General features: G+C 31.1%; 1 protein-coding gene across 2 annotated transcripts; it reads right to left on the bottom strand.

Moving 5' to 3' along the window:
• Nucleotides 1–548: 548 nt before the first annotated feature.
• On the bottom strand, nucleotides 549–25325 carry LOC139498576 (protocadherin beta-8-like). 2 transcript variants are annotated; one of them, XM_071287020.1, is made up of 14 exons: nucleotides 25127–25325; nucleotides 17028–17217; nucleotides 16130–16324; nucleotides 15448–15591; nucleotides 15177–15299; nucleotides 14494–14688; nucleotides 13518–13708; nucleotides 12281–12532; nucleotides 10523–10765; nucleotides 9944–10269; nucleotides 7823–7855; nucleotides 5354–5400; nucleotides 2308–2353; nucleotides 549–1037 (listed from the first exon to the last, which is right to left on the bottom strand). In XM_071287020.1, exons 1-14 carry the CDS (start codon nucleotides 25184–25186, stop codon nucleotides 899–901), a joined length of 2184 nt encoding a protein of 727 aa, XP_071143121.1. In that variant the 5' UTR covers nucleotides 25187–25325; the 3' UTR covers nucleotides 549–898. The 2 variants fall into 2 exon arrangements, with proteins under 2 accessions (XP_071143121.1, XP_071143120.1); XM_071287019.1 differs by lacking the exon at nucleotides 5354–5400 and adding an exon at nucleotides 5167–5291 and having other exon boundaries at nucleotides 25127–25307.
• Between the last annotated feature and the right edge of the window lie 552 nt (nucleotides 25326–25877).

Below are 25877 nucleotides of genomic sequence, written 5' to 3'. Positions count from 1 at the left end.
AACCAGCTGATGATTGCAACTTCGCCACTTTTAAACTCTTGGTTTAAAAGCTTCCTTGCGAGCAGCAACCCTCTGTCAAGAAAATCATGATAGGAAATACAGCACTGGAATACCGTTGTAACTTGTATACATTCAGTTTAAATCAATATCATTACCATAGATTGGTTCATACAACTTTGTCACAAAGGATGGCATACATGAATGTTCTAATATGATGTTTTTATCTTTTGCGTTTGTGTTATTATCCGTCTTAAAAATACGAGTAATGCTGCGGATGTCTCTTGCAAGGCTTAATGCATACCCTTTTAGATATTACCATAGTTTTGTATAATTCTTCATATCTTTTCACCCATGTATTTATTTGACCTTTACATGATACACATATATTAAACAATGATGGTAAGGATAGATATAAGCAGGTGTATAAAGACATGTACGTTGCGCTGCAATCTATTTTTTTTTAGCAACTTCAAGTATAGAATAGATAGTGGTATATATATTTTTTGGTGTTAGATATTTCAAGGGGTTGGCATAATTATAATTCATCGTCTCTTGTCTTCTTTTATTTTCATTCAAAATTATGTGTTTCGTTCTGTTAAAACATGACATTGCATCATGTTTGTAAAGTAACAAAAATAACCATATGTCCATCGTAAAATCTAATCGGAAAAAGATAAAAAAAGGGAAAAAAAAAGAAAAAAGAAAAGAAAAGAAAAAAATGGCAACAACAAACACACACGTTCAAAATCCCTTTTTTGATAGTAAAATGTTTCTATCACATTTTTGAAATATTCTCCTCTTGTGATAATACACACCATCATATAATGTTTGCATGCTCAAATACTGTTATTATTATCAGAATCTGAGGGGCGATCCTATTAAGCCTGTTAGTTCTGGACTAGTATCGTATTGCAGGAAGCCCTCTTGCATACTTCGGACTAATCATCTCCACTCGTGCATCGGAAGGGGAGAGGCGTGGGAATTGTGGCTCACCAACTTGTGGGAAGTCGGGATAATTTCTTTCCGGCCTCGAAAATCTGAAAAAGAAGACAAGTACTCTGTTACGCCTTATTTTCTCTGTAGTTGATTCTTTTAGTGACTACTTCAGTGATCTACTTGCAATCTTTTGAAACACAACAAGTGTTTTGCAGTAATTTGATTAACATTCCGTAAAAAGAGTATGTGTATAGGTAACAAATAAACTTAATTATTTCCATACATTTTTTTCATATCAATTATTATACTTTTCAAACTGCTTTCATTTTTGTGCTTTGATACTGAACTCCAGAAGCAAACACGGCATATAAATCAATAGAAACAGCATTAGGAAATATGCCATAATAATAAGTCTCATAATTCACTTCTTTCAAACAACAAACACCAAAGAAAATTTGATTTCTGTAAATAAACCTTGTAGAAACAGCGTACAACACAAATCTCTCAATGCGCTTAATTGATGTATTTACATTGTAGCCATCCAAATTTAATCCATAATCATACATGCAAAGCACATTTAAAACATATTGAAACCAATGATCTGAGACCTAATGGAAAGAGTATAGTTTGCACCTTATATAAAGGTATTTTGCTAATAATTTTAATTGAAGATAATGTTACCATGCATATGTTGTAGTCATTGTTTCTGATAGTATACCCTAAATATGCTTTATTGGTTGGGTTGAAGCCTTTGTACTAGAGCACGATATCGTATGTTATTACTATATGCATGTGTGTTAAAAAATATCTATATCTAATGGAATGATTATTTATTGGAATATCACTTGAATTCAAGACACAATACAGTTAAAAGTTTGTTTGGAGAAAGAGTTTCAAAAAGTTTGAATTTAAACCTGGCAATGTTACAATTTTGCTTCTTTCTAAAAGGATACAAAGGCAACACAACATGCTGACATTCACATTGTATACTACATTACACACTCTTCAAAATTAAAGGGGATAAAAGAGACGTGTTTGAAATTAACTTCATTTGCAGTATTTCTGAATTATCAAGCATCAGGAAAACCAAAGTGCGAATGGCCAAAACATGCTCGCATTCACATTGTATACTACCTCACATACTCGTCAACATTAAAAGGTAACAAAAGAGACGAGTTTGAAATTAACTTCATTGGCAGTTTTTCTGAATTATCATCAGGAAAACCAAAGTGCGGAAGGCCAAAAGGTGTAAACTGCATGGGATGCTTATTATACTGAAGAGAGTTTTCAAAGATCTCGGTATATCAGATAGTTTTATACAAATACAATAAGTATTACCCTCATTCTTAGCAACTTTTAAAAATAACTAACCGTGAATGTCGCATATCTTGATTCTTGAGAGAGCCGTAGTCAGAATCTACAAATAGAAATTTCAAAATTGTCGAAATTCGAAATTGGTGAATTTTTACTTCCTTATAGATCGACAAAGTATTGTTTTAACCATGGGATCATAAAAATTTCTAGGTTCAAAACCTTGTTATTTATTCAAACTGTATATAAAATAAAGATATATATAAAATAGGAAAAACGTATAGTTGGAAATTTTTAAGAAATGTTATCGGGACAATCTATACAACAAACTGGCATAATTTCACAAAAATGTCAAATTTTTAAATTCTGTTTATTTGTGAGCAAAATAAAAAAAAATCTTGATATAGTGTTTTATTTTGTACCCCTGCATAAAGTAAAAGTTCTAGATAGCTAAATATATACAAAAAGAGGTGGAGGGGTTAACACTCATTAAAGTACTAGATTTATAATTTTGTTCTGCATTTCGTTTGGCCCTCGAATCTAAACAATTAAGAGGACATGGTGTGCACTGAAAACCAAGAAAATTTGTGCCAAAACGACAAAAGTAATTTATGTCTTTGGATAAATAATCAAAGGTACCAGGATTATAATTTAGTACGCCAGACGCGCGTTTTGTCTACATAAGACTCATCAGTGACGCTCATATCAAAATATTTATAAAGCCAAACAAGTACAAATTTGAAGAGCATTAGGATCCAAAATTCCAAAAAACTTGTGCCAAATAATGCTAAGGTAATCTATGCCTGGGATAAGAAAATCCTTAGTTTTTCCAAAAAAATTTTGTAAACAGGAAATTTATAAAAATGACCACATTATTGATATTCATGTCAACACCGAAGTGTTGACTACTGGGCTGGTGAATAATTCAATAAACCCATCATAGTTATAGCTTTTGACAAATACAGCTAAGGATATCTATCCCTGGCTTAGAAAATCCTCTGTATTTAGAAAATTTCAAAGCTTTCTAAAATGTTGGTTGATAATTATGACCATATCAATGACAATTCATGGCAATACGGAAGCATTGACCGGGAAATATTGACTTGAAAGTATTGACTTGGAAGTATTGACTTGGAAGTATTGACTTGGAAGTATTGACTTGGAAGTATTGACTTGGAAGTATTGACTTAGAAGTATTGATTTGGAAGTAGTCACTTGGAAGTAATCACTTGGAAGTATTGGTATGGAAGTATTCACATGGACGTATTGACTTGGAAGTATTGATTCGGAAGTATTCATTTGCAAGTAATCACTTGGAAGTGTTGACTTGGAAGTATGGATTTGCAAGTATTGACTTGGAAATATTGACTTGGAAGTATTGATTTGGAAGTATTGACTTGTAAGCATTGATTTGGAAGTATTGACTTGGAAGTATTAACTTGTAAGTATTGACTTGAAAGTATTGACTTGGAAGAATTGTCTTGGAAGTATTCATTTGGAAGTATTCACTTGGAAGTATTCACTTGGAAGTATTGACTTGGAAGTATTGACTTGGAAGTATTGACTTTGAAGTTTTGACTTTGAAGTATTGACTTGGAAGTATTGGTTTTGAAATATTCACTTGGAAGTATTGACTGCTGGTCTGTTGATACCTTCGGGGGAGGGCATCGATTTAGTGGTTATAAAATCGTCAAAGATAACTTCTAAGACACACAAGTGATGACTTGTTGAAGATGACATCGGTGACTGATTAAATTCCATCAGTGTTGGATTCGGCCAAGGGTTGTAAACACTCCTCAAATGCTAGGCATTCGATGTATCCACAAGCATAATTTTAGCAAAGCATGACAATATTCGACATCCTTTCATTTGCAGAATATTTGAAGAATTCGAAATCCTTTATGCATTCTTTTAGTACATGTACAAATACCTTGAATAATATAAAGTTATGGCGTGAAACCAAAGGACGAGTGGGCCATGGAATAATATGTAGCCTACGTGGGATGGATGAGCCTACATAAGTGTCAATAAATATAAGAAGTCAAAATCCTCAAACTAGTAATATGCAAACGTGAGTACTAGCATATGAACTAACATTTTGTCCTAAATAAAGTTCTGGCTTGAAACCGAATGAGTAGAAAGCCATCGAAAAATATGCAGCCTTCGTGGGTTGAACTGAGAGACGAACAAGGGTTAAATAGTGTATTGCCGGAACTACATACAAGAAGATAGGTCAACATTTTTAAACTTAAGGGTTTCCCTGAATGTACCAGCTTTATATTTATATTTTAAGACACCTTTTAAAAAAGTCTAGCAAACAATTCCTTCGGTACTTTGAAACCTCTGTATTGACAGCAATCAAGAGCTTGCCATAACATAAACTTTTCATCCATGTATAGCGGAAAAAGTATACAATACGACAAATAGAAGAAATACTCATTTGTCATTGACTAAAAGGTGCGAGTGTGTTCTAAACAAGAACAAAAGTAAAATTGGACTACATCTGAGGTCGTATGGGACATGTTTATATTACTAAACCGGACTTTTCAAAACTAAGATATAATTATTCAATTGACTTATTTAATTTAAATTTAGTTTTAATTTAATTATTGCAAATAACTATGACAGAACACATTTTAAAAGGATTTGTTGTCAATGAACAGACATAAAAATTCGATTCAAATTATTGAAAAGTCCACACAAAATTGTATCATTTCAAGTCAGTTATTACCGACGCACGTACTCCATAACATATAGTTATACATTGTAAAAGAATAAAGGCTTTAAAACTACTTCAAATGATATAAACTACATTAATAAGCATGCATAGGTATTTGATTATTCAATATAAAGCCATCTATACCCGCTAAGGAAAACAATACTTTTATAAGGGATGCATGATGGTTGCGTATTTCATACCATCTCTGAAATAGTTAAATTCATCTGCTGTATCCCTGTTCATGCTGTTGTATGGTTTATTATTTGGATTATCTGGTTTATTGTATGGGTTATCTTGTTTATTGTATGGGTTTCCAGGTTTAGATCTGAAATAAACTTGTGTTGATAAATATGTATTTACACATGTGTTTTAGTGCAACTATAGTACCTAGTTCATAACTGTCACGCCGTCTATCTTCGATACGCTGTCTTGATCTGTAAATAATAAATAGTTAAAGGAACGAATATATAAACAGAGATGGACAGTAAATGAAGTCAACATTTTAAAATTCTAAGTGCACTTTCTTAATCGTGTTCGTCCGAAGATCTGTATGTATTTACTTTTATCTGGAACGCTCAAATCCAAACAGTCACACAAAACGAGTCTTTGGCGTACAAAAAGTATATCTTGTTATCTATGATGAGTTGAGTTATCATATTGATATGGTCATATTTATAAATTAACTGTTTACAAAACTTTTGAATTTTTGAAATACTAAGGCTTTTTTACCTCAGGAATAGATTACCTTAGCTGTATTTGGCAAAACTTTTTGGAATTTTGGTGTGCAATGCTCTTCAACTGCGTACTTTATACTTAATTTGGCTTTTAAACCCTTTTTGGATTCGAGCGACACTGATGAGTCTTATGAAGACGAAACACGCGTCTGGCGTATATATAAAATTCAATCCTGGTACATATGATGCGTTTATTTATTTACAACCACTGGGTCGATGCCACTTCTGTTGAAGTGTCTACCCGAGGGGTTCTCCAGTTAAGTGGTCAGCACTTGAACTAGCATTGGTATGGTCAAATTTATGAATTAACTCTTAACAAAACTTTAAAATGTTTCGAAACATTATGGATTTTGCATCCCAGGAATAGATTATCTAAGCTGTATTTGGAAAACCTTATAGGAATTTTGCGTCCATTGTGCTTTTCAACTTTGTCCCTTTGACATGTTTATCTTATTTTATTCGAGCATCACTGATGATTCTTTTGTAAAAGAAATGCGCTTCTGGCCTATGAAATTTTAATCTTGGTTTTAAATTATAATGATAAGTTTAGTGTATAAATCCAACAAACATTAAAAGCCTTATGACAAAAAGGGACCCTAAATAGACCGTATTCATCTTATATCATCGTTTGAACATTAATTTTTTAATAAAGTATTACTTTATCAACGGAAAATTTACATAATGCAGCAAATTTACATAATGCAGCAAATTTACATTTAAAATTAAAATCGGCATTTAATCTTGGAACGTTATAATTTAATAAGACCATATTAAGTACTAATATGTAAGATTTGTGTAAGAAAGGTTAAGTTGGTCCTTTTTGTAACTCAATGGCATAATGACATTGTATGTCTTGCTAGGGTATCATGTATTTCCTGTATTAAAATCTTCAAGTTTTCACTATATGTAAACCACTGTTACATGCTATTCAATACCATCGTCAACAACACAGAATATTAGAATAATGGATATCATTATTCATCAACATGTTTATTGGGATTACATATAAGTAAGATAACAAAAATATTAAACTCCGAGGTAAATTTAAAACTGAAGGTCCCTAATAAAATAGAAAAATCGAAAGCTTAAACACTTCAAACGAATAGATAACAACTGTAACATTCCTAAATAGGAACATGCATTTTCTTATGTAGAAAATGGAAGAACAAACCTAGTTCTACAGCTTGTTAAACATCTAACTTGTATGACAGTCGTATAAAATTTCATTATATTGACAGCAATTTGTGAACAAAACAGACAGAAACGGCACACGTGCGGATATGACGGATAATTTAAAACGAAAAAAGGTATTTATGATTACGCCATTTCAAAATAAATTAACTAGAATATAAAATATTCAAGATGATTCAAATGAATCCCGCCAGCTTAACATACTACTCGTCAAAATGTCAAAAATAGGAGAACAGCAGTCAACAATGTGCTATAATCTTAATCACTATAAAACACGTCTACTTGTATTTTTGTCCATCTGATGAGTTGAGCCTTTTTCAACTGATTTTTATAGTTCGTTCTTATGTTATACTGTTATACCACTGTCCCAGGTTAGGGGGATGGTTGGGATCCCGCTAACATGTTTAACCCCGCCACATTATTTATGTATGTGCCTGTCCCAAGTCAGGAGCCTGTAATTCAGTGGTTGTCGTTTGTTTATGTGTTAAATATTTGTTTTTCGTTCATTTTTTTTTTTTACATAAATCAGGCTGTTAGTTTTCTCGTTTGAATTGTTTTTCATTGTCTTATCGGGGCCTATTATAGCTGACTATGCGGTATGGGCTTTGCTCATTGTTGAAGGCCGTACGGTGACCTATAGTTGTTAATGTCTGTGTCATTTTGGTCTTTTGTGGATAGTTATCTCATTGGCAATCATACCACATCTCCTTTTTAAATATTTAAACAAAGAAGGAAAATATAGACAAAGCAAAAAAAAAACCACAAAAGATAAGAACACAAAAAAGTACCACAGCACAATAACAGAGTGAGGGGATGTATGAGTTTCAAGTAAAAGATGTTAGTATAGAGCAATGATGACACATGATAAAGATCTCTTAACCCAGTTAACGACTGACTATGACGAGTTATGGTTAAATTATATGTTACGTACCTGATGGGAGTAATTTGACGTCTTTGGTAATTCCTGAAATTAAATATTGATATGTTACAATGTACGTTGTCGCGGTACCTCGTTTCAAGCTTGTCTCTTAAATGATTATGAAAAATATTTTTCTGTCCACAATATACAGACATTTGTTAAGATATAAAACGACACACCAGCAGATATGACGAATTATTTAAAACGAAAATAGGTATTTATGATTACTTCCATTTCACAATAAATTTAGTAGTAGATAAGATATTCAAGATGATTCAAATGATTCCCGCCAGCTTATAATACTCGTAAATTTGGATAGATACAAAGAGAGATAATACTATCAATATTAGTTATCACAAAAAAAAATGTGAAGTTGTGAATCCTCAAATTGATTACACAGAATATAAAATGATATGGATGGGGGATAGTGTAAAAACTGGATAGCGATTTAAAACCTCAACTGGACATATTTTTTGCATTCATAAATCTCGAGTCATACATCCCTTGTAAATATTTATGCATTTGAGAGTAGTTATGCTAATTTTAGAACAACTTTCGCGATCTAAACTGCACCTCTTCTTGTTTAATTAATGTTTTTTTCGAGCAAATTTGTTCATAGATGTTTACAGAAAAATAAGTTTCACGTGTTACCTTCATTCGCAGGAAGAGATAACTTTAGATATTTAATACAAGATTTGCACAAACTAATTGGTAAGGTGTTAACATCCGCGTTGTATAAGATATTTTATTGACCCAAACATATCCAAATAAGAACTGAAATGAGTTAAAGTATATTTTGGCAATAAACATCAAGATATCAATTCCTTGAATTTATTGACCCAAACATATATCCAAATAAGAACTGAAATGAGTTAACGTATATTTTGGCGCTAAACATCAAGTTATCAATTCCTTGAATTTAGCAACATGCATACTATCATTAAATTGATTGCGCCTAGGGGAAATGATACCCTACAAAACTGTAAAATTCTAACTTATTTTTCCTCATTGAATTCGTTCTTACATACGACTTTATGATAATATCAAGTTATATAGTTCGATCCGCTATTGTTAAATATTAATAGAAGGCCCAAATATATAAACTACTTCTCAAATAGGGCGAACATGTGTGTTTGTTTGTGTGTAACACTTATAAAGCTCTGAATTGCACTGACGTCAGACATATGACAGAGGAGGAAAACAGTCAATGTCAAATAGTGCAGCACAAACATCAAGAACAACTATATTATTTAATTTGATTTACTACCAAAAATAGATTGCTATATGTTCTTCCGCGTGATATTCAATGATTTTGTTTAAATGTTTTCGTTTGTTTCTTTTGAACGCACTAAATTTATACAAATATTTTTACAATTCTAGAAAGAAAGGTAGGAAAATTAATAAATCAAATATATTGATGCTTTTTTTTATCATTCATTAAACCTCGTTTCAGTCTTTATTACAACTCATATATTTTAGGAAACCTACGATTACGAATACTACAGAGAAATGAGGATATAACTCACATTAAAATTTTAAAAGAAATCTACACATATGAAAAAATGACGATCACGGCTTATGCCAAACACGATGACATAAGTTTCCCCATTGTAGACTTTTAAATCTTAATTTACAGAAGACAACGACAGTAACATATATCAGCTGATATGTTTTGCAACACAATGTTCCCTTCTCCGAGTTGATTTAACAAAAATAAGGAGATAGCTAATTAGTATCCAAAACAAGATATAACAAACAAAACATTTATAATCATTGACAAATCAGTTAACTCTTCACAAGTTCTACAAATCACATCTGTTACTGTATAAATTGTTTTCTTCTAGAAATGTTTAAATCTAATCGTTGAAATATATAGAACATAAAACTTCACTGATTTTTTTTGGTTTTGTAAAGATCTTGAACAAAGCCTTTAGAAATTCTTATGAATCACATGATGCAACACAACTTATACACTCCTGCTTAAAGTTTAAGTTGATTGAGGCGACCTTCAATGTTAATCTTATTATGAGATTTGAGTAACCTTGGGATAGTACCAATTCATTAGTAGATTTCTTTCAATAATTTAATTTCTTATCCAAAAAAGATTATTTTTTTTATTTTAAATATACTCACGAATAATCGCCTCTTTGACAGCAACGTGCGAAATCGCACGGATCAGGTCCACAACAGAAACCAGTATAACACCAACGAAATAGCATATAAAGAAGGAGTCCTAATAAGACAGCACCGACAAGAGAACCAATAACAATAGCTGCTATACTTCCATCTTCTAATCCAGTACTAGGTGCAACTGTTGTCGTTGTTGTTGAGGTAGTTGATGTAGTTGTTGTTGAGGTTGATATTGTTGTCGTTGATGCTTCACGGTATATTGCGTTAACAAAAGTGGTGCCAGTTTTGGCAGGGGTTCCTTTGTCTATAGCCAAAAGGGTAAATCTTATCTGAAAAATAAGGTATCCTCTTTAAAATTAGTACTAGACTGTTAAACAATTTTGAATCAACCACAATCTGGAGGGTCTAAAAAATACCAACTATGTGAATATTAGATTGAAAATCTGTTCTCCTAATGTGAGTTTTACAATTCTCAGTTTGACGACTTAAACGATGACACAGAAAACATAGAGTGAACAACTGACAGCTTTGTCAATACACAACATCTTCCACAATGTCATGTAGAGACTACAATTATCTTACCACTGTATCATACGCTAAACTAGTTCTTGAAGTGAAGAATACACTGCAATCTGATCCGACAGTGAAATATGGGTTGGCAATTGCATTCTGGGTACTGCCGTAACTACAGGTAAATTGGGCATTTGTGCCACTATCAATATCTGTTGCAGTTGTAGTTCCAATAAGAGATCCGACCCCAGTAAACTGGTCAGCGAAAAACGAATAATCACCACTGCCAAATTCAGGGGAATTATCGTTGATATCCTGAAAAAGAATGTAATGTAAAATACATCACTATGCAGTAATGGTAATTTTCTGAGCTGTTATTTTATCAAATTCATGGTTTGACACTTTAGAAGAATTTATTTTATGTCTGGTTGATCTTTGACCAAGTTGAATCTAGTTGACTAGTCCCAGCATTGTAACTTGACTATTTTAAATCTTTTTTTTTTTCTTTAAAGGATATGAAAATATGACTGTCACTATTCAATATTACTACGAACGTTAGGAATAATTATGACAGTTCGCAAGACACAAAAAGTATAGATAGGGCAATACCATAAATTGCTAGGGAACTGATAAATATTACAGTTTAGTTTGACCACTACCCAGCTTAAACTAAACCTCTGAAACGAATGTCGGATTCCTCATATTTAAAGTATTAAAGATATCAGTCGTGTTATGCAAACGCCGCACTTTCATAGATCTACAATCTGTTGATACCTGTATCTTGCCATTGTACATGGTTATTGGTTTTTTTTCTGAAGGTTGATGACGTCTATAATCTCAATCCATTGGATGTTGGATGTGTCCTGATTGATAATTTAGTCCTAGGTGCATGCTTTTTTTCATTACTTGAACAGATTTTGTTAGATGCATTTCTATTTGTATCCATCTGATAAGATACGCCGTTTTCAATTGATTTTTATAGTTTGTTCATATGTTGTACTGTTACACCACTGTCCCAGATTAGGGGACAGTTGAGATTCCGCTATAATGTTTAAACCCGCCACATTATGTTTGTATGTACCTGTTCCAATTCAGGAGAGTGTAATTCAGTAGTTGTCGTTTGATGCAGTGTTACATACCGGTATTTGTTTTTCGTTCATATTTTTGTACATTCATTAGGCCGTTAGATTTTTTGTTTGAATTAACTAACATTTGTGATTTCGGTGTCTTTTATAGTCGACTGTGTTGTTTGGGCTTTTTTTTTTATTGTTGCCGAACGGTCATCTATAGTTGTTAACTTCTGTATCATTTGGTCATTTTGAACTTATCCATATCGACTTGGTAATTATTTCGAGACTCTCATATCATTCAGAGACTCTAGTGGGAATCCTTACACTTCTCTTTAATAGCTGATACTCCCATATCAGCAACTAACGAGACGTTAGGCCGTGTTAATATGGGCTAGCAGCCTTGATATATATTTTAAACAAGTTTTATTTAACCGGCTTTAAAAAAATATGTCGTTTATATTCAGTAATATTACATAATTAATTTATGAAAAACGTACATATGATAAAATCCATTATCCCCTGTTAAAATAATTCGTTTTTTTTTTTCAACATGTTTTTTTTTTTATCAATATGCTCATCTCTGTACTATCCAGTATGTTGATGACAAAATAATAATATATTTGGATCATATACTTTTTTCATCTTTTTTTAACTTTATTTTTTTCCCGTTCTACCTGGCGTAAAAAGTTGTCATTAATTTTATCAATCCACCAGAAATCTTTGGAAAGAAAAGGGGTAAAATACACTTTAATAATATTACATGTATATAGATAATGACTGAGGCGTTTCCAGTTTCGCCGGTTGCATCCTGACATTTAACACTCAAATAAACTGTGGAAGGCATTGCATTGTTGTCAATGTCGTAATCTGTCGCATAACTAATGAGTCCAGAACTGGCATCCATTGTAAAACGTTCACTGCCGTTTCCGTTTAAAAATGACAATGAATATGCTTGATTCACTCCATCACCATCTCTTATAATGAAGCCTGGGTTCAAGCTTATTGAACTAGCCTAAAACGAAACAATAGTTTCTTTAATCCAATGACACTACGATGTAAATAAACTGCATCACTCTACGCTGAATTAAGTAATGGATTATTATTATTATTATTATTATTATTATTATTATTATTATTATTATTATTATTATTATTATTATTATTATTATTATTATTATTATTATTATTATTATTATTATTATTATAATAATATTATTATTATTATTTTTATTGCATAGCAATATAATATTTCCCACAGAAAGTAACCAGAAAGTTAGCGTCCAATAAATTCTAATATTGCACTAGTGCAATAAATTATCAAAATTCATGACATCATCAACGACAAAATATTAGTTTAAACCAATTTTTACTTTCAAATATTATATTGCTATACAATAAAAGGGTTATTGCATGAATATTGGGGAATATTGTTCCTTGTAGAACATATATTGCACTCGCAAGCTCGTGCAATATAAAATTCTACTCGGGACAATATTCCCCAATATTTATGCAACAACCCTATATTATTACTGAATTATGATATGTTTGAAACGTCAGTTATAATTACATAATGGTATTGAAAAACTGGTCATTATCGTGATATATGGACTGCCCACAAGACAGTGGTATTGACTAAGACAGTGAGTCTTTACGTGCAATTTTTCAGTCTATGAATACTAGATAAGTTAGATATAATTTTATAATTTCCCAAAACGTGTAAACAATTCATCAACCACGCTCCTCCGGTCATTAATAGAAAAACCACGCCCTACCGGTCATTAACAATAAAACCACGCCCCATCGGTCATTAACAGAGAAACCATGCCCCACAGGCCATTAACATGTTAAAGTCTGTTAACGACCGGTTTTCTGGTCAGTTTTGTTCTGTTAAAGACCGATGGAACTTTTTACTGAAGAATAAAAAATGTGGCCCCATTTTATCCAATAAGAGAAGCTAATTCTTAACCGATATGAAATAACATCAGATATATACTTACAGCACCTTCGTTCGTTGAAAGAGAATAAGTAGATTTATCAAAGAAGCATGGTTCATTTTCATTAAGAACATGAACATTCAAAATGAATGGTCCTCCAGTGGCTTTGGAATCCGTCACAGTAAAAGTAATGTTGTAATATTGTGTTTTTTCGTAATCAAACATTTTTCCAGGTGCTAATCTCAGTTGCAAGGCTGAAATGATTTAAATAGTTTCAGATGGTTAAAAATTTCTTACATATATTAACCTGCAAAAAGATTCCAGAATATACACTCAATATCTGAAATATGTTTATGTACGGTATTATATATATATACTATCATTCTGTGATTACTTGAGTCTTAAAAGCGAATTCAAAATTTTCATTGTAACATAAGTATGAAAACATTTGGAATACAATATATTTTGAAGTTGTCAAACATTGACTGAACTTGAAAGAAGTCTTTTATTTTACTTCCAGTAAATTTTGAAATTCTAAATTCATTTACAGAAATATAACGATTATTTTTATGTGTGACAGGATAAACATGAATTCAGAGATACTTTTTTTGTATTGCCGTTTGCATAAAATGTTCATTCCTTAGTTTTTGATACATTGTTTGTCTGTAATAAAAGGTTGCATACATGAAGATCATATACTTGGCCAAAATGTCAACTAGACAGCAAAATATATATTAGTATAAAATGCTCACGCCATTACATGATCTATAACATATAGTTTTTAAATTCCTCGTTTATACATAAAGGAAAAACAACGAACTGTGGTTTTAACATCCTCTGACAAAGCTGGCTTTTGTTGAATTTTTGTCATTTTTATATCACTTTTGTAAATATAGCTCCATAAGATTCATTCAAATGTTTTGTTCGATCACACAAAACTTTGAAAGTGTAAAATTCATTGTTCAGCACATTTTATCCGTTTACATTGATAATTTTGACATAGCTTTAAGATTAATTTATAATAATTAAGTTTACTTACGGCTGACTCCAGTATCAAGCTCAAACAGAGCAGTGTCAGTAACGGGGTCAATATTCATAGAGTAGGTTAATGTATCAGAGGCATCGCCGTCACTTCCGGTCAAGGAATAAATTAGTGAATTGCTAGCTAACAGTTCTGACATATGAACTGAAGGAGAATTTTTCAAGTTGGTTATTTCTGGGATGTTATTCATATCTGAAAAATATGCATACCAGTTGAAACAATACACATATCTATATTAATAAAAATTCACTTTGACTGAACATAAAGCTTTCGCTTAGTTACCATTCGTTGTATAGTCAAACATGAAAGAAAACAAGAATGTGGACCGTGAAAATGGGTGAAAATCTCTAATTTGGCATTAAAATTAGAAAGATAATATCATAGGGAACATGTGTACTAAGTTTCAAGTTGATTGGACTTCAACTTCATCAAAAACTATCTCGACCAAAAACTCTAACCTGGAACAAAAACTTTAACCTGAAGAGGGACGGACGAACGAACAGACTGACGCACAGACCAGAAAACATAATGCCCATAAATGGGGCATAAAAATTACATATCTCTATATAATCATTACAGCAAATAATGCTTTTACATAAAATAAAACAAATTTTTAAGCTAAATTCCCTTCTTTGTTTGTTTATTGTTTATGATATTCTATTATTCACCTCGTTACTTACTTGTTAGGTCAACTCTTAATGTTTCTTTAACCCATATAACACCGTCTGTAACCGTTACATAAATAGTGATAGGTGTAGTGTTCTCTAGAACAAAATTTCGTGCTGCAAGAATATTTCCATTTCCTAAAAAATATTGAAAAAGATAGGTTTCAATTGATATGTTATCCACCAAAACTTACAAAGATTTTGATTAAATTCTTTATACGAAAATTTCATGTGAAAAATAACTAGTGTTAATTTGCACGAAGAAGTAAACCAAGACACAACTTACCATCAATTTCAAAACTTGAAGATGCCGGCACTGTCGTAATGCTGAACGACAATCCATTGTCGTTGGTCGTCAGTTCATTTTGCGCTTGCACTGTATATACTATATCATTTTGTAATGTGGCAGTGGCATCTTTTGATACCGTATCTGAAAAATAAAACATTAGTAAAACAATTTGTTTAAATCTAATACTAATGAAAGTAAAGATAAGAATATACAAAAATAGAAGAGTTTAGGGAAATATTTAACTGAACTTGTATAGATACATCTTTCTTTAAAGCATATATGCAGAATATATATTTTTCTTTTCTTTTTATTGTTGAAACTCAAAACACACAACTCGATATTGGTCAATATGGTTGTTAGCTATTCACTGTAGAATGAAATCAACTATGATCTGCAATGGTCAACATAAAGTGTAAGAAGCTTATAAGAGAAAGGCGTTGATGGCGTTTGTTTGTAATAACCTAAATCAGACTCAGACCGATTGATAGCTCGATAAATGGTATACACACTTTTATCTATTGAGTCTGATTTTTGGTTTATTCTGTTTTTATTAGGCATTCTTGACGCATTCCTGAATCTCTTTATTTTCCCTTTGATGTCACAAAATAAAGCGACACCAAATTAGTGAAGTGTTGAGCACGGTAGTATTGACGTTGCAGAAACTGAAAACTTGCCTTACCCGGTAAATTGGTAAACTCTACTTTGTCATTATCAATGATGTCAACTCTTAAGTATGGAATTGGGTTCGTTACAGTATTTCTGGCGTCAGTACAAGCGACAAAGACATCAAATGTCTGTTCAATGTCGAAATTAAACATCACATTAGGATTAGTGGAGGTCCCTTCGTTTTGATTTATCAGGTAAACTCCGTACCCTGAAAGCAAACATACGTAAAATTAAGTCATATATGTAAGCCCATTTATTCTAAGCAACTAACTGTTTTTCGGGCATTAAAGATATTTTATGTGCTCGAGCTTTACACTAAAAGTGAGGCTTTTCTCTTGTTTCAACACAAGCACACCATGTACGAAGATTGGTTGTTATCCTGCGCCTGCGCATACTGTTTTTTTTTGTTTTACTTCCAAAGCATTGAATTTGAAAAAAAACCCCAAAAAAACCCACCAAATACGTGCAAATATGTATTGTACCCTTTCTAACACCAGATATTGTTATCTTTTATATAAACTTCGATCAGTGTTCGATTTGTTACTTGTTAAAGACTGACTGATGTTTTTCCATACAAAATTAGTAAAGCGAGTTCGAGTTATGTCCCATTGATTAAAAATATACATAATCTAACGATTCAAGTTAAATTTTTGTAAACCTTGTAATGACATTTACACAAATATTGCATAAGTTTTAATGCAATAATGCATACTGTAATTTCAGTCTTCCTCCTTTCCCAAGAAATCTTCAAAATTAAAATATAAGTAAAAATGAAATAAAAAAAAATTGAATATTCCAATGAAGATATAGAATTAGTTTACCAAAAAAAAAAATGAATGTACCAAAGCAGCATACTTTTCTATCAACTGAACTGATATTTTACTAGAAGGGAGGAAATATATTTTACTTACTTCCATTTGCAGAGTCTATCAAGACTCTGAAGTCAACATTTGTATTATTTGGTGATGGCGACACCGACTGCTTTCGGCACACGAATGAATCGCCATTGATATCTGAGACTGTTAACTCATATATCAATCTTCCTTTGTATTCCAACTCTCCGACGTTTACAGATGTCGGTAAACCATGTATAACAGGCGCCTACAATAAATGCCCTCTATAATATTTCTGAATATGAAAACTGTAAATGATATCGAAGAAAAAAATGCCAATTCAAAAGTTATCATAAATATGAAAAATATCATAAATCCATGTATATTAATACCAAAACATATGTATACAAGTGACCTTAAAATGTTTCATTCAGTTCTGCAGCAATAATTCTTATGGCATGAAAATGCTTTAATAAACTTCATCACTGTATAGAAAAAGGAGACGGCTAATGTAGGGAGGGGAGTTCAGTTATCGTTATCCTTCAGTAACAATACTAGGACTGTTGGTTATTTATTAATAACACAGGATCTGCTTATCCTTCTAGATTTCATGAATTAATCCCTAGTTTCTAATAGGGGTCGTATTTCACAAATCTTAGTTTCTATATAATGTTTTATGAGTAACAGAGTATCCGTTTTCAGTCTTACTTTGTAAGGTTTTCTTCGACTTAAAATTTTGAATGTACCTGATTTTTTTTCCAGCTCTTTGTATGCTGTGAACACCATTCTATTATCAGAGAACTATGTATATGTAAAAATATCTGTGATCCAAACCAAATATTTCGAATGGCATTTTATTTTCAATTTAGTAAAAAAAAATAATAACAAAAACATCATAGACAACAACTGACAAGTCCCTGACATGCACATGAATATGTTGCAGGGTTTACCTATATCTATTTTATGTGCCAGTTCTCATCTTTTAAATCTCGATCAACGGACACATACAAGAAAAATACAATCAGTACAGACAAAGACTGTAACTCTTGAAGGTTTGAAGACAATATATATGCTTATGAGCTTTATAAACAGTTTAATCGTAAACGAAAAGATGACTTGACAATTTCCATCGTGCACAGCGCTTTTCCAGATTTACAAAGTGTATTTTGTTTAGAGAGGCTCAAAGCTAAATATCTGAAATTCCTATTTTTAATACGTAGAAACGCCTTATAACTATTAAATAAATTTCTACAGTCGGATTGAGAATACTTCCACAATACTTGTGAAAGAATGTAGAAAATGTATTAGCTTATCTATGATACTTTTTTTTCTATTGGAAAAGTTTTGTTACTAATTAAAATATTTAGTTCATTGAAATATAAGACGTTATTCAAAACTCATATGGTCTCTTTAAACGAATGGCATATGCATCTATTTAAAAATAATTTTATTATTATGAAACTTTAAAGTAAATGAATAATTAAAACAAGTATGCACCATCGTCTGTTTCAATCGTCTACTTTTAAAACGTCTCTTGATACTATTTAAACTTACAAATATATTTACGTTATCCCGAACTCGGCGTATGAGGACATTATAACAGTGTTTCTAAAATGATAGATTGTGTGAAGTGTTCATGAACCTCAATCTGACAAAAGACAAACTCTATGCTTAGTAGTTTATAACACTAAATGATATATAAACACTTACTATATGTATACATATAGTGACCTTCGGGGAAAACTTTCATAACTTTATAAACACATTTTTAATGATAAATCTTTTGAAATTCTATAATTTTCATAACAGACTGTGGGTGAGGAAAAATAAAATGAGATGGCTACAAAGAGGTTTTCATACTATTTCTTCAGCTGTAATTCATTTGAATAAGAAAGCGTACGCATGGATGGGCTTTAATTAATGATCTTTTTTCCATTGAATTTTCTTTAGCAACAACATAAATGTATCTATGACCAATAACAGTACAATAAATAGTATTATCCAATGTCATTATATTAAGGTGATCATTGGCCATCAATAAATCTTTTTAAATTATCGTGATCATACAAAACTTTCTATGATCCCTACTTCATTATACTGGATTTCTTTTAATATTTTGATATAAAGGTGAAATAAATTTCATATGATATATGTGGTTTTGAATACATAAGTTTTTCCTTTCATACCAGATGGTTGTAGTTTGAAAAGTTAAATTTGAGTGAAACGGGTACGATTTAATAAAACGTATAAACTCTCTGATAAGCTGAAACTGGGACATCAAAAAAGCTATTTCATCTTTTTACCCATCTTTTAATAACCTAAAAAGACCATTTATAGTTTACCAAATATTATTTGTTGGCATTCAAACGGTCAAACGATAACATTTATAAAACTACGACTAATTTGTGTGTATCATGTAATTTTTAAATGGTTTCCTCATGTTATTACATTATTACCTTGATTTTCCAAATGTAAAGATCATTATGAACTAAAAGAAGGTGCATTTATATATTAGTTTCAAAACTTTTGCTTTGTTATTTCCAATGAAGATATAAAAAGAAAGAAAGACAACGACATTACCCTATTACAGAAAATTAAAACTAGAGCAGTATAAACCACGCAAAATTTTAATATTGAAAATCTTCCGGATCGTATGAGATAGAAATTTTGATGTTTTACATTTTACTTGTGCGCATATCCTGGTAGCGAATACATCGTGTTTTGTTTTGGTGATTCGAAGATGGATCGCATCTTATTTCGAATAGACACTTGTTTATAGGTCGCATGCAACCTATGGTACACTTGGCGGACTTTGAGTCAACATCTCTGTTTTTCAAGCTCGAAAAATAGTATCAGGATTTCCTAATCATTGATCTTAATAAGACTGCAAATTCATATATACAGCTTCAATATGGATAAATCTAAGGAAAAAAATAGTGCAATAATTTAGTCTACTTAAAAACAACCCAACGATACAAAAATAGAAAAAAAGAACAAGAAGGAAAACGTTTTTTTCTAACGCAATTTTTTGTTTGCGCTGCACAAGATTATATTCTGTTCTATGAATGCTTATAGTTATAAAATCTATGTGAAAATGAATTAAACTCCTCTGATTGTCTTATATCATAATGGCCCACAATCTTAGACAGAAAACCTAAAGGAATTCTTATTCAATCTAACTTGTATTTCTTATCTCTTGGAATAACATCTACATTTTCGTTTTAGATAATATGTCAGACACACAAAAGAATAAAACAAAAAATAATGAAATTTGAATAACAAAACTTTAAGTTTATAACAGCTCTTTAAAGCTTCGCACAACTCAGAACCTTAGTTTACAATATGTGAAAGTAAAGACGCTGCTCATACATTCATTGTATTGTTTACAATGACTGAATAATTTTTATATAAACTAGACATTATGCATAAACCCGATATTTACTGTAAAGGATACTCATTAGTTTACTAAAGGCTTATTAACCTATTAAGATTTTGAGATAAGACGCTATATGAACGTTATGATCATAAAAAATAACATTAGCATGACAGGTTCACGTTGTAATAGAAGTACTATACAATGTTTATGTGAAGAGCATTATATGAAATGTCAACATCTTCATAAAATCATAATACTAGTATATATATGCATGCTTTCACGAAAATATTTGTTTCTTCTATCAAATTTAAAAAAAAATAATATAATCGAAACTTGGTCTCAATTCTACCGCAACATTACATAACCCAAAAATAAACTGAATATTTTAACCTATAATGTACCAATAAGGCATGCAGTCATCTGCATTACTTTGTTTATTTCAAGGGATTTATGACACATCTAGTGAACTGTTTCTCCTTGTAGATAGTACATTGACACACTTCTATATATACATATACATATATACACAAATAATTACCTAATAACATTAATTTTATTTAAAGTACAGCAGCTAGGATTCAAATAAAGGTATACTTTTAATTTTTTAGACGTGATGGTTCATCAACCATCATTAATTATTTACCCACTTTTGTTTTAAACTACGGTTTATAATTAAAGAATGATAACTGTAAAGCGTTCAAGGTAACAAACATGGTTAGTTTTTACTCTTTTGGTTGGGTTGTTGTCTCTTTGACACATTCTCAATCTTATTAAACATGAAAAATTTCGTACCGTGTGACAATGCTGTACATGTGCACCAGGATACCAGAGGATATCAAAAGATGATATTATATACATGTATGTAATGAAAAGGTCTTGTGTTTCTGAGTAAACATCAATGATACAAAAAAAATCAAGAATTCATTTTACTTATACTCAGATAAACATTAAGTAATAACATAAAGACCGTAAAGTTTTTTTCTATATCATCCCTAAAAAAAACAAATATTCAAGTGACAAAATCTCAAACTAAACAAAATACCAACACACACAAGCAAATCACTGACAACCACGGACGATTTTCCTGATATGGAACAGTCATCATACATTTGACTGAGTTCAGTGACAAATAAGATACAAATTTCAAGTTTAGAGGTGAGAGTCACAAACCGTGATCAAAGATACTGGCTACAAATATCGAATCTATCTTTTCTCATTTGAAATTTGACTTGAAAATACCTTAGAGAACGTAGGGTTCTATCAACCAATTACCTTCCCTGTTTACCCCTGATTCCGACGTATTTAGTCTCCAATATAAGAAATGAATAGGAAAAATGATTTTGAAAATGTGCTATTATTATAATGAACAAACTTCACTATATATATCAACGTATATTGGTCTATGTTACATGAATTGTATAAATGTATGTGTCGTTATTATGATTATGAGAATATATCTCAGTAGTATTCCTTGACATAATGACATTACCACGTTTGTTTTCTTTCATGATTTTGTTTCCAATACAAATATGTTTAATCAATTCACTTAAGCATTACAGTCACATACGAATAGTTTGTATCACTCATTCAAATTTCATATTCCGCTAATTTTTAATATATCCGTAATGAATAACTTAACATTCATAGCATTGACAAATGTCAATATGATTTAATTTGATCAATACCTTTAATGCATCATTCAACTTACTAAATATATTAGAGCACTGTGGTGAACCTTTCAAGAGGTACAAAATGCACGAAAAACTTTTGTTTATACGATGTTTTTGGTATTATATCTTAGTCACAAATTTGAAACTGTAATTCATTTTCTATTTCAAGCATATGTTAAAAAGATTACATGATTTAACGGCCTCTTTTCGATGAACATACTCTTAATTTAATATAATAATTTAAGCAAAGTCACAATTGCACTGCAACAATTTTCCTTTTAAAATGAAAATATCTTTGGCATCATTCTTACTTCGTTAAGTTCAGTTCATTGTATTGTTGTATGTAGAAACAACATATTTCGACAGAACATAAACGTATATTACATTATTGACAGTAAACTTTATTTAAACAGCAGTAATTTTTGCTTGAACAACTAAACGGGTTATTGCAAAATGTGCTAGTGACGTGATACGGTATATACGGGGTAAGTTAATTCAATATAGGGTGAGACCGAAGCACACTATGTACTGAATTTATCTTACCGATCTAAGTGATCAAGTCTTGAACAATATCATTAGTATTATGAACCTTTTTCTATTTGTCTATACAAAAACAAATGCCAACAATAACAACTTGTTTGCATTAAATGTGTATTAATAATTTATTTCAATCGTTCATCAAATTCTTCGACTGTTGAAACCTGTAAGAATTGTCACCAGCACCGTGTTGTTATGATAAAGGGACGTATCACCACTGCTAACCGTGTTTTAAATTAAGCCCCGCCTACTAATCTAATATGGAATAAACACGGTCTCTACGTGGTTGCTTTTAACCAATCGTATTCACAGAAATATATGGAAGGTAAGATAATGGTGTATATCATCATTTGAAAAAATAGATTACACTCGTAAGCTTGTGATTTGTGATGATAATTTCCGTATCAATGATATACAAAACTTGATGACAGATACCTCGAACGTCATTTGTAAACGATTATTAGTATTCTATATTTGTTTTGTCAATTCATATATCTATTATACTTTATCCGAGTTTTAACTCCAAATGAAATTGTTGTTATTGTTGTTGGTGGTGTTTCTTTTTCTTTTTCTATTTTGGAGTTTCGGGAGGCGACTCTCCTAGAGTGACACTTGCACCCGTGTAGTTCGTGTACATATACAAAATACTTATATACATATGTTGTTAATATTTTGCTTGTTTCTTTACGAAACTATTAGTTTCAGTCGATCATATACTCGTCATCTTGAAGATATAAATAAAAGGAGCTTATCAAAGATACAAGGCTCACAATTCTGCACCACAATTAGTTCCAGATGGTTATTTATTGGAATGGCTAAGATTCTATTAGTCAGATTGTGTTATAAAAGTTGGAACAAGTCAAGAAGAAGAAGAAATTATATATGAATGACCTGTTTGTATGAGTAATCGAGTCCTGAAAACAAGGTAACAGGAACAAACAGTTGATGTTCTACTGCCAATTAAGACTATAGCCGAGCGAACCTGCAACGTCTGGGTTTCAAACTCCCAACCTCATTTTTGATAGGCTGGTGATACAGTATATGTATTTTATATACCACACGGCCACTGAATTCTCACTCTATCATCGATAAATATGCTGCTGCAACTACACTTATTGTTGGCGAAAAGGCACTTGATAGACAAAATGCATATATTTATTATCCATTTACTCATTTCCTATACTTTAATCTGTATAAAAAGTTTAGTTTTGGTTCACATTATTTCCTATGTATGATGTGTTTTGTGTCAATATCAGTTCATCAGTCAATAAGAATATCACGGTATACGAAAATGAAAGGGTTCTTGACTAAAGCTGACTGATATTTAATTATAATTTTTTGTTTGTAAACGTAATTTGTTTAAACTTTCACGTGATACAATTTAGAAAGTATGGATCTAAAACGACTCTTTAATAAGCCACATACATGCATATATAAAAATTGTTTGCATACAAAATAAGTATCCTGGTATTTATGATCAGTTTACATTACAACCACTGGGACGATGCCATTGCTGGCGGAGATCTCTCACCATGGTATCACCATTCCATTCGTCAACACTTTTGCGTTACTTATCATTGTATGGTCCTAATTATGAATTAACTATTTTCAAAACTGTTTTCGAAATGCTAAATATTCTCTGCCCCAGAAAGAGATTATCGTATTTGGAACACCCTTTGGGAACTTTTGTTTCCCAATGCTGTTCAGCTTCGTATTTTATTGGGCAGTTTTAACTTTTTCGTCATTCTAACATTAATGATGAGTCTTTTATAGACAAAACGCACAGCTTACCAAAACAATTTTAATCCTGGTATTTATGGTTAGATTATTTGACAATACATTTAAATTTAATGCACCAATTATGGGTTACTCTAACAATAAATATAAAACTGTCTTTTTCTCTAAAAACCCCCAAAATCAGAAATCAACAAGAATACAAAAACATTAGCAGAAAATAATTTCTGATACTTGAAATACTTTATATCTGTATGAAAAGCTTAAATTTGTATCATTAATGTCAATATTAATTTTATGTTCGTATATAAAGGACCTGCTAGTGGTCATTCGGCGTAAATTACTCATTGAAAAAGATCAACTGATGTAGTTGGCGGTGTAAGAATATATACATTGTCACATCAGAAATATATAGAAGCATATACATGTAACTAAAAACCTCTTGATCATAGAAAGTTGTGATTAAAACCACAAAACGCCTACCAAAGGTGCATATAAAACGTCTGATTAAACATCACAAATTGATTTCTTGTTGCAAAACACATCAACAAAACAATGATCTATTAATAAATTTACAATTTTGAAAAAATAAACAGAAAAATCCAACAAATAATTGCTGCAGAATATATTGTTTTACTGCTTTTGAACTTTTCCTGCGGTGTTCATTCCACCGGTTGGCTTTAATAAAAAAAAACAATTTTTGATTAATTAATTTTAAAGAAAACAAGAACACGGTTTACACATTAACAAAGTTCTTATGCTGAATATATTGTACAAAACTGGTTCCTTTCAGACGAAAAACAGAATCAAGTAGTGAGATCAAAGATGTTACATAATATTGTTAATGTTAAGATACTCACTGCACAATATCCTGTTTGAACAATAACAGAACTAATAGTTAGGAAAAGTATTATCTTCATTAAAACTTTTTCACTTGTAAATTTTATAAATCGGCTGATGCCTTTCCACCGTACAATACATCAAATGATTTTGAATATTTGTATGTTGCTTCGACTTTTTAAATGAAATAACTAAAATATCAAAGAGGTGTATGAGGGAGTAAAAAGTATTCAATTTGGTCAACTTTATATTTTTAATATTCTATAATTCGTATGTATAATAAATGGGTTCAAAATTACTTATTTAGATTGTCTATCATATGATTGTCGCCTTTTGTTCTTTCTTTTCTTTTCTTGTTTCCTTAATTCTTCCCTTTTACCCTTTCGACGTTTGTAATTCCAGTTGAATAGAGATGTATATATTCAGACTCAATTTCTATTTATTTGATATTATTAACAAATAGTTAATCCTTTTATCTGCATCATCTTAATACTGAAGTTTGAAAAGTTGAATTATTCACGCCATATCCCTCTTTCAATGAAATATAGATAATTAATGCAAATGCATCAATTGAACTGAAATTTACCTTAAGTCATGTTTTGTATTAATGGTTTGAAATCATTTAAATTTTGCAAATTATGTTGATACGACTTATTGAAAAAAGTTACAATTAGATAATAGAAAAATAAATCATTACGCAAATGTGTTTTCGCATTTTAGAAAAAAAATATTTTGACATGATAGAAAGTTGTATCCTTATTCTTTGTTATC

Source organism: Mytilus edulis, chromosome 12, assembly GCF_963676685.1.
Source record: "Mytilus edulis chromosome 12, xbMytEdul2.2, whole genome shotgun sequence".
NCBI classification, from domain to species: domain Eukaryota; kingdom Metazoa; phylum Mollusca; class Bivalvia; order Mytilida; family Mytilidae; genus Mytilus; species Mytilus edulis.
The sequence above is the reverse complement of the archived record's forward strand: the minus strand, read 5'-3'. Positions and strand labels throughout refer to the sequence as shown.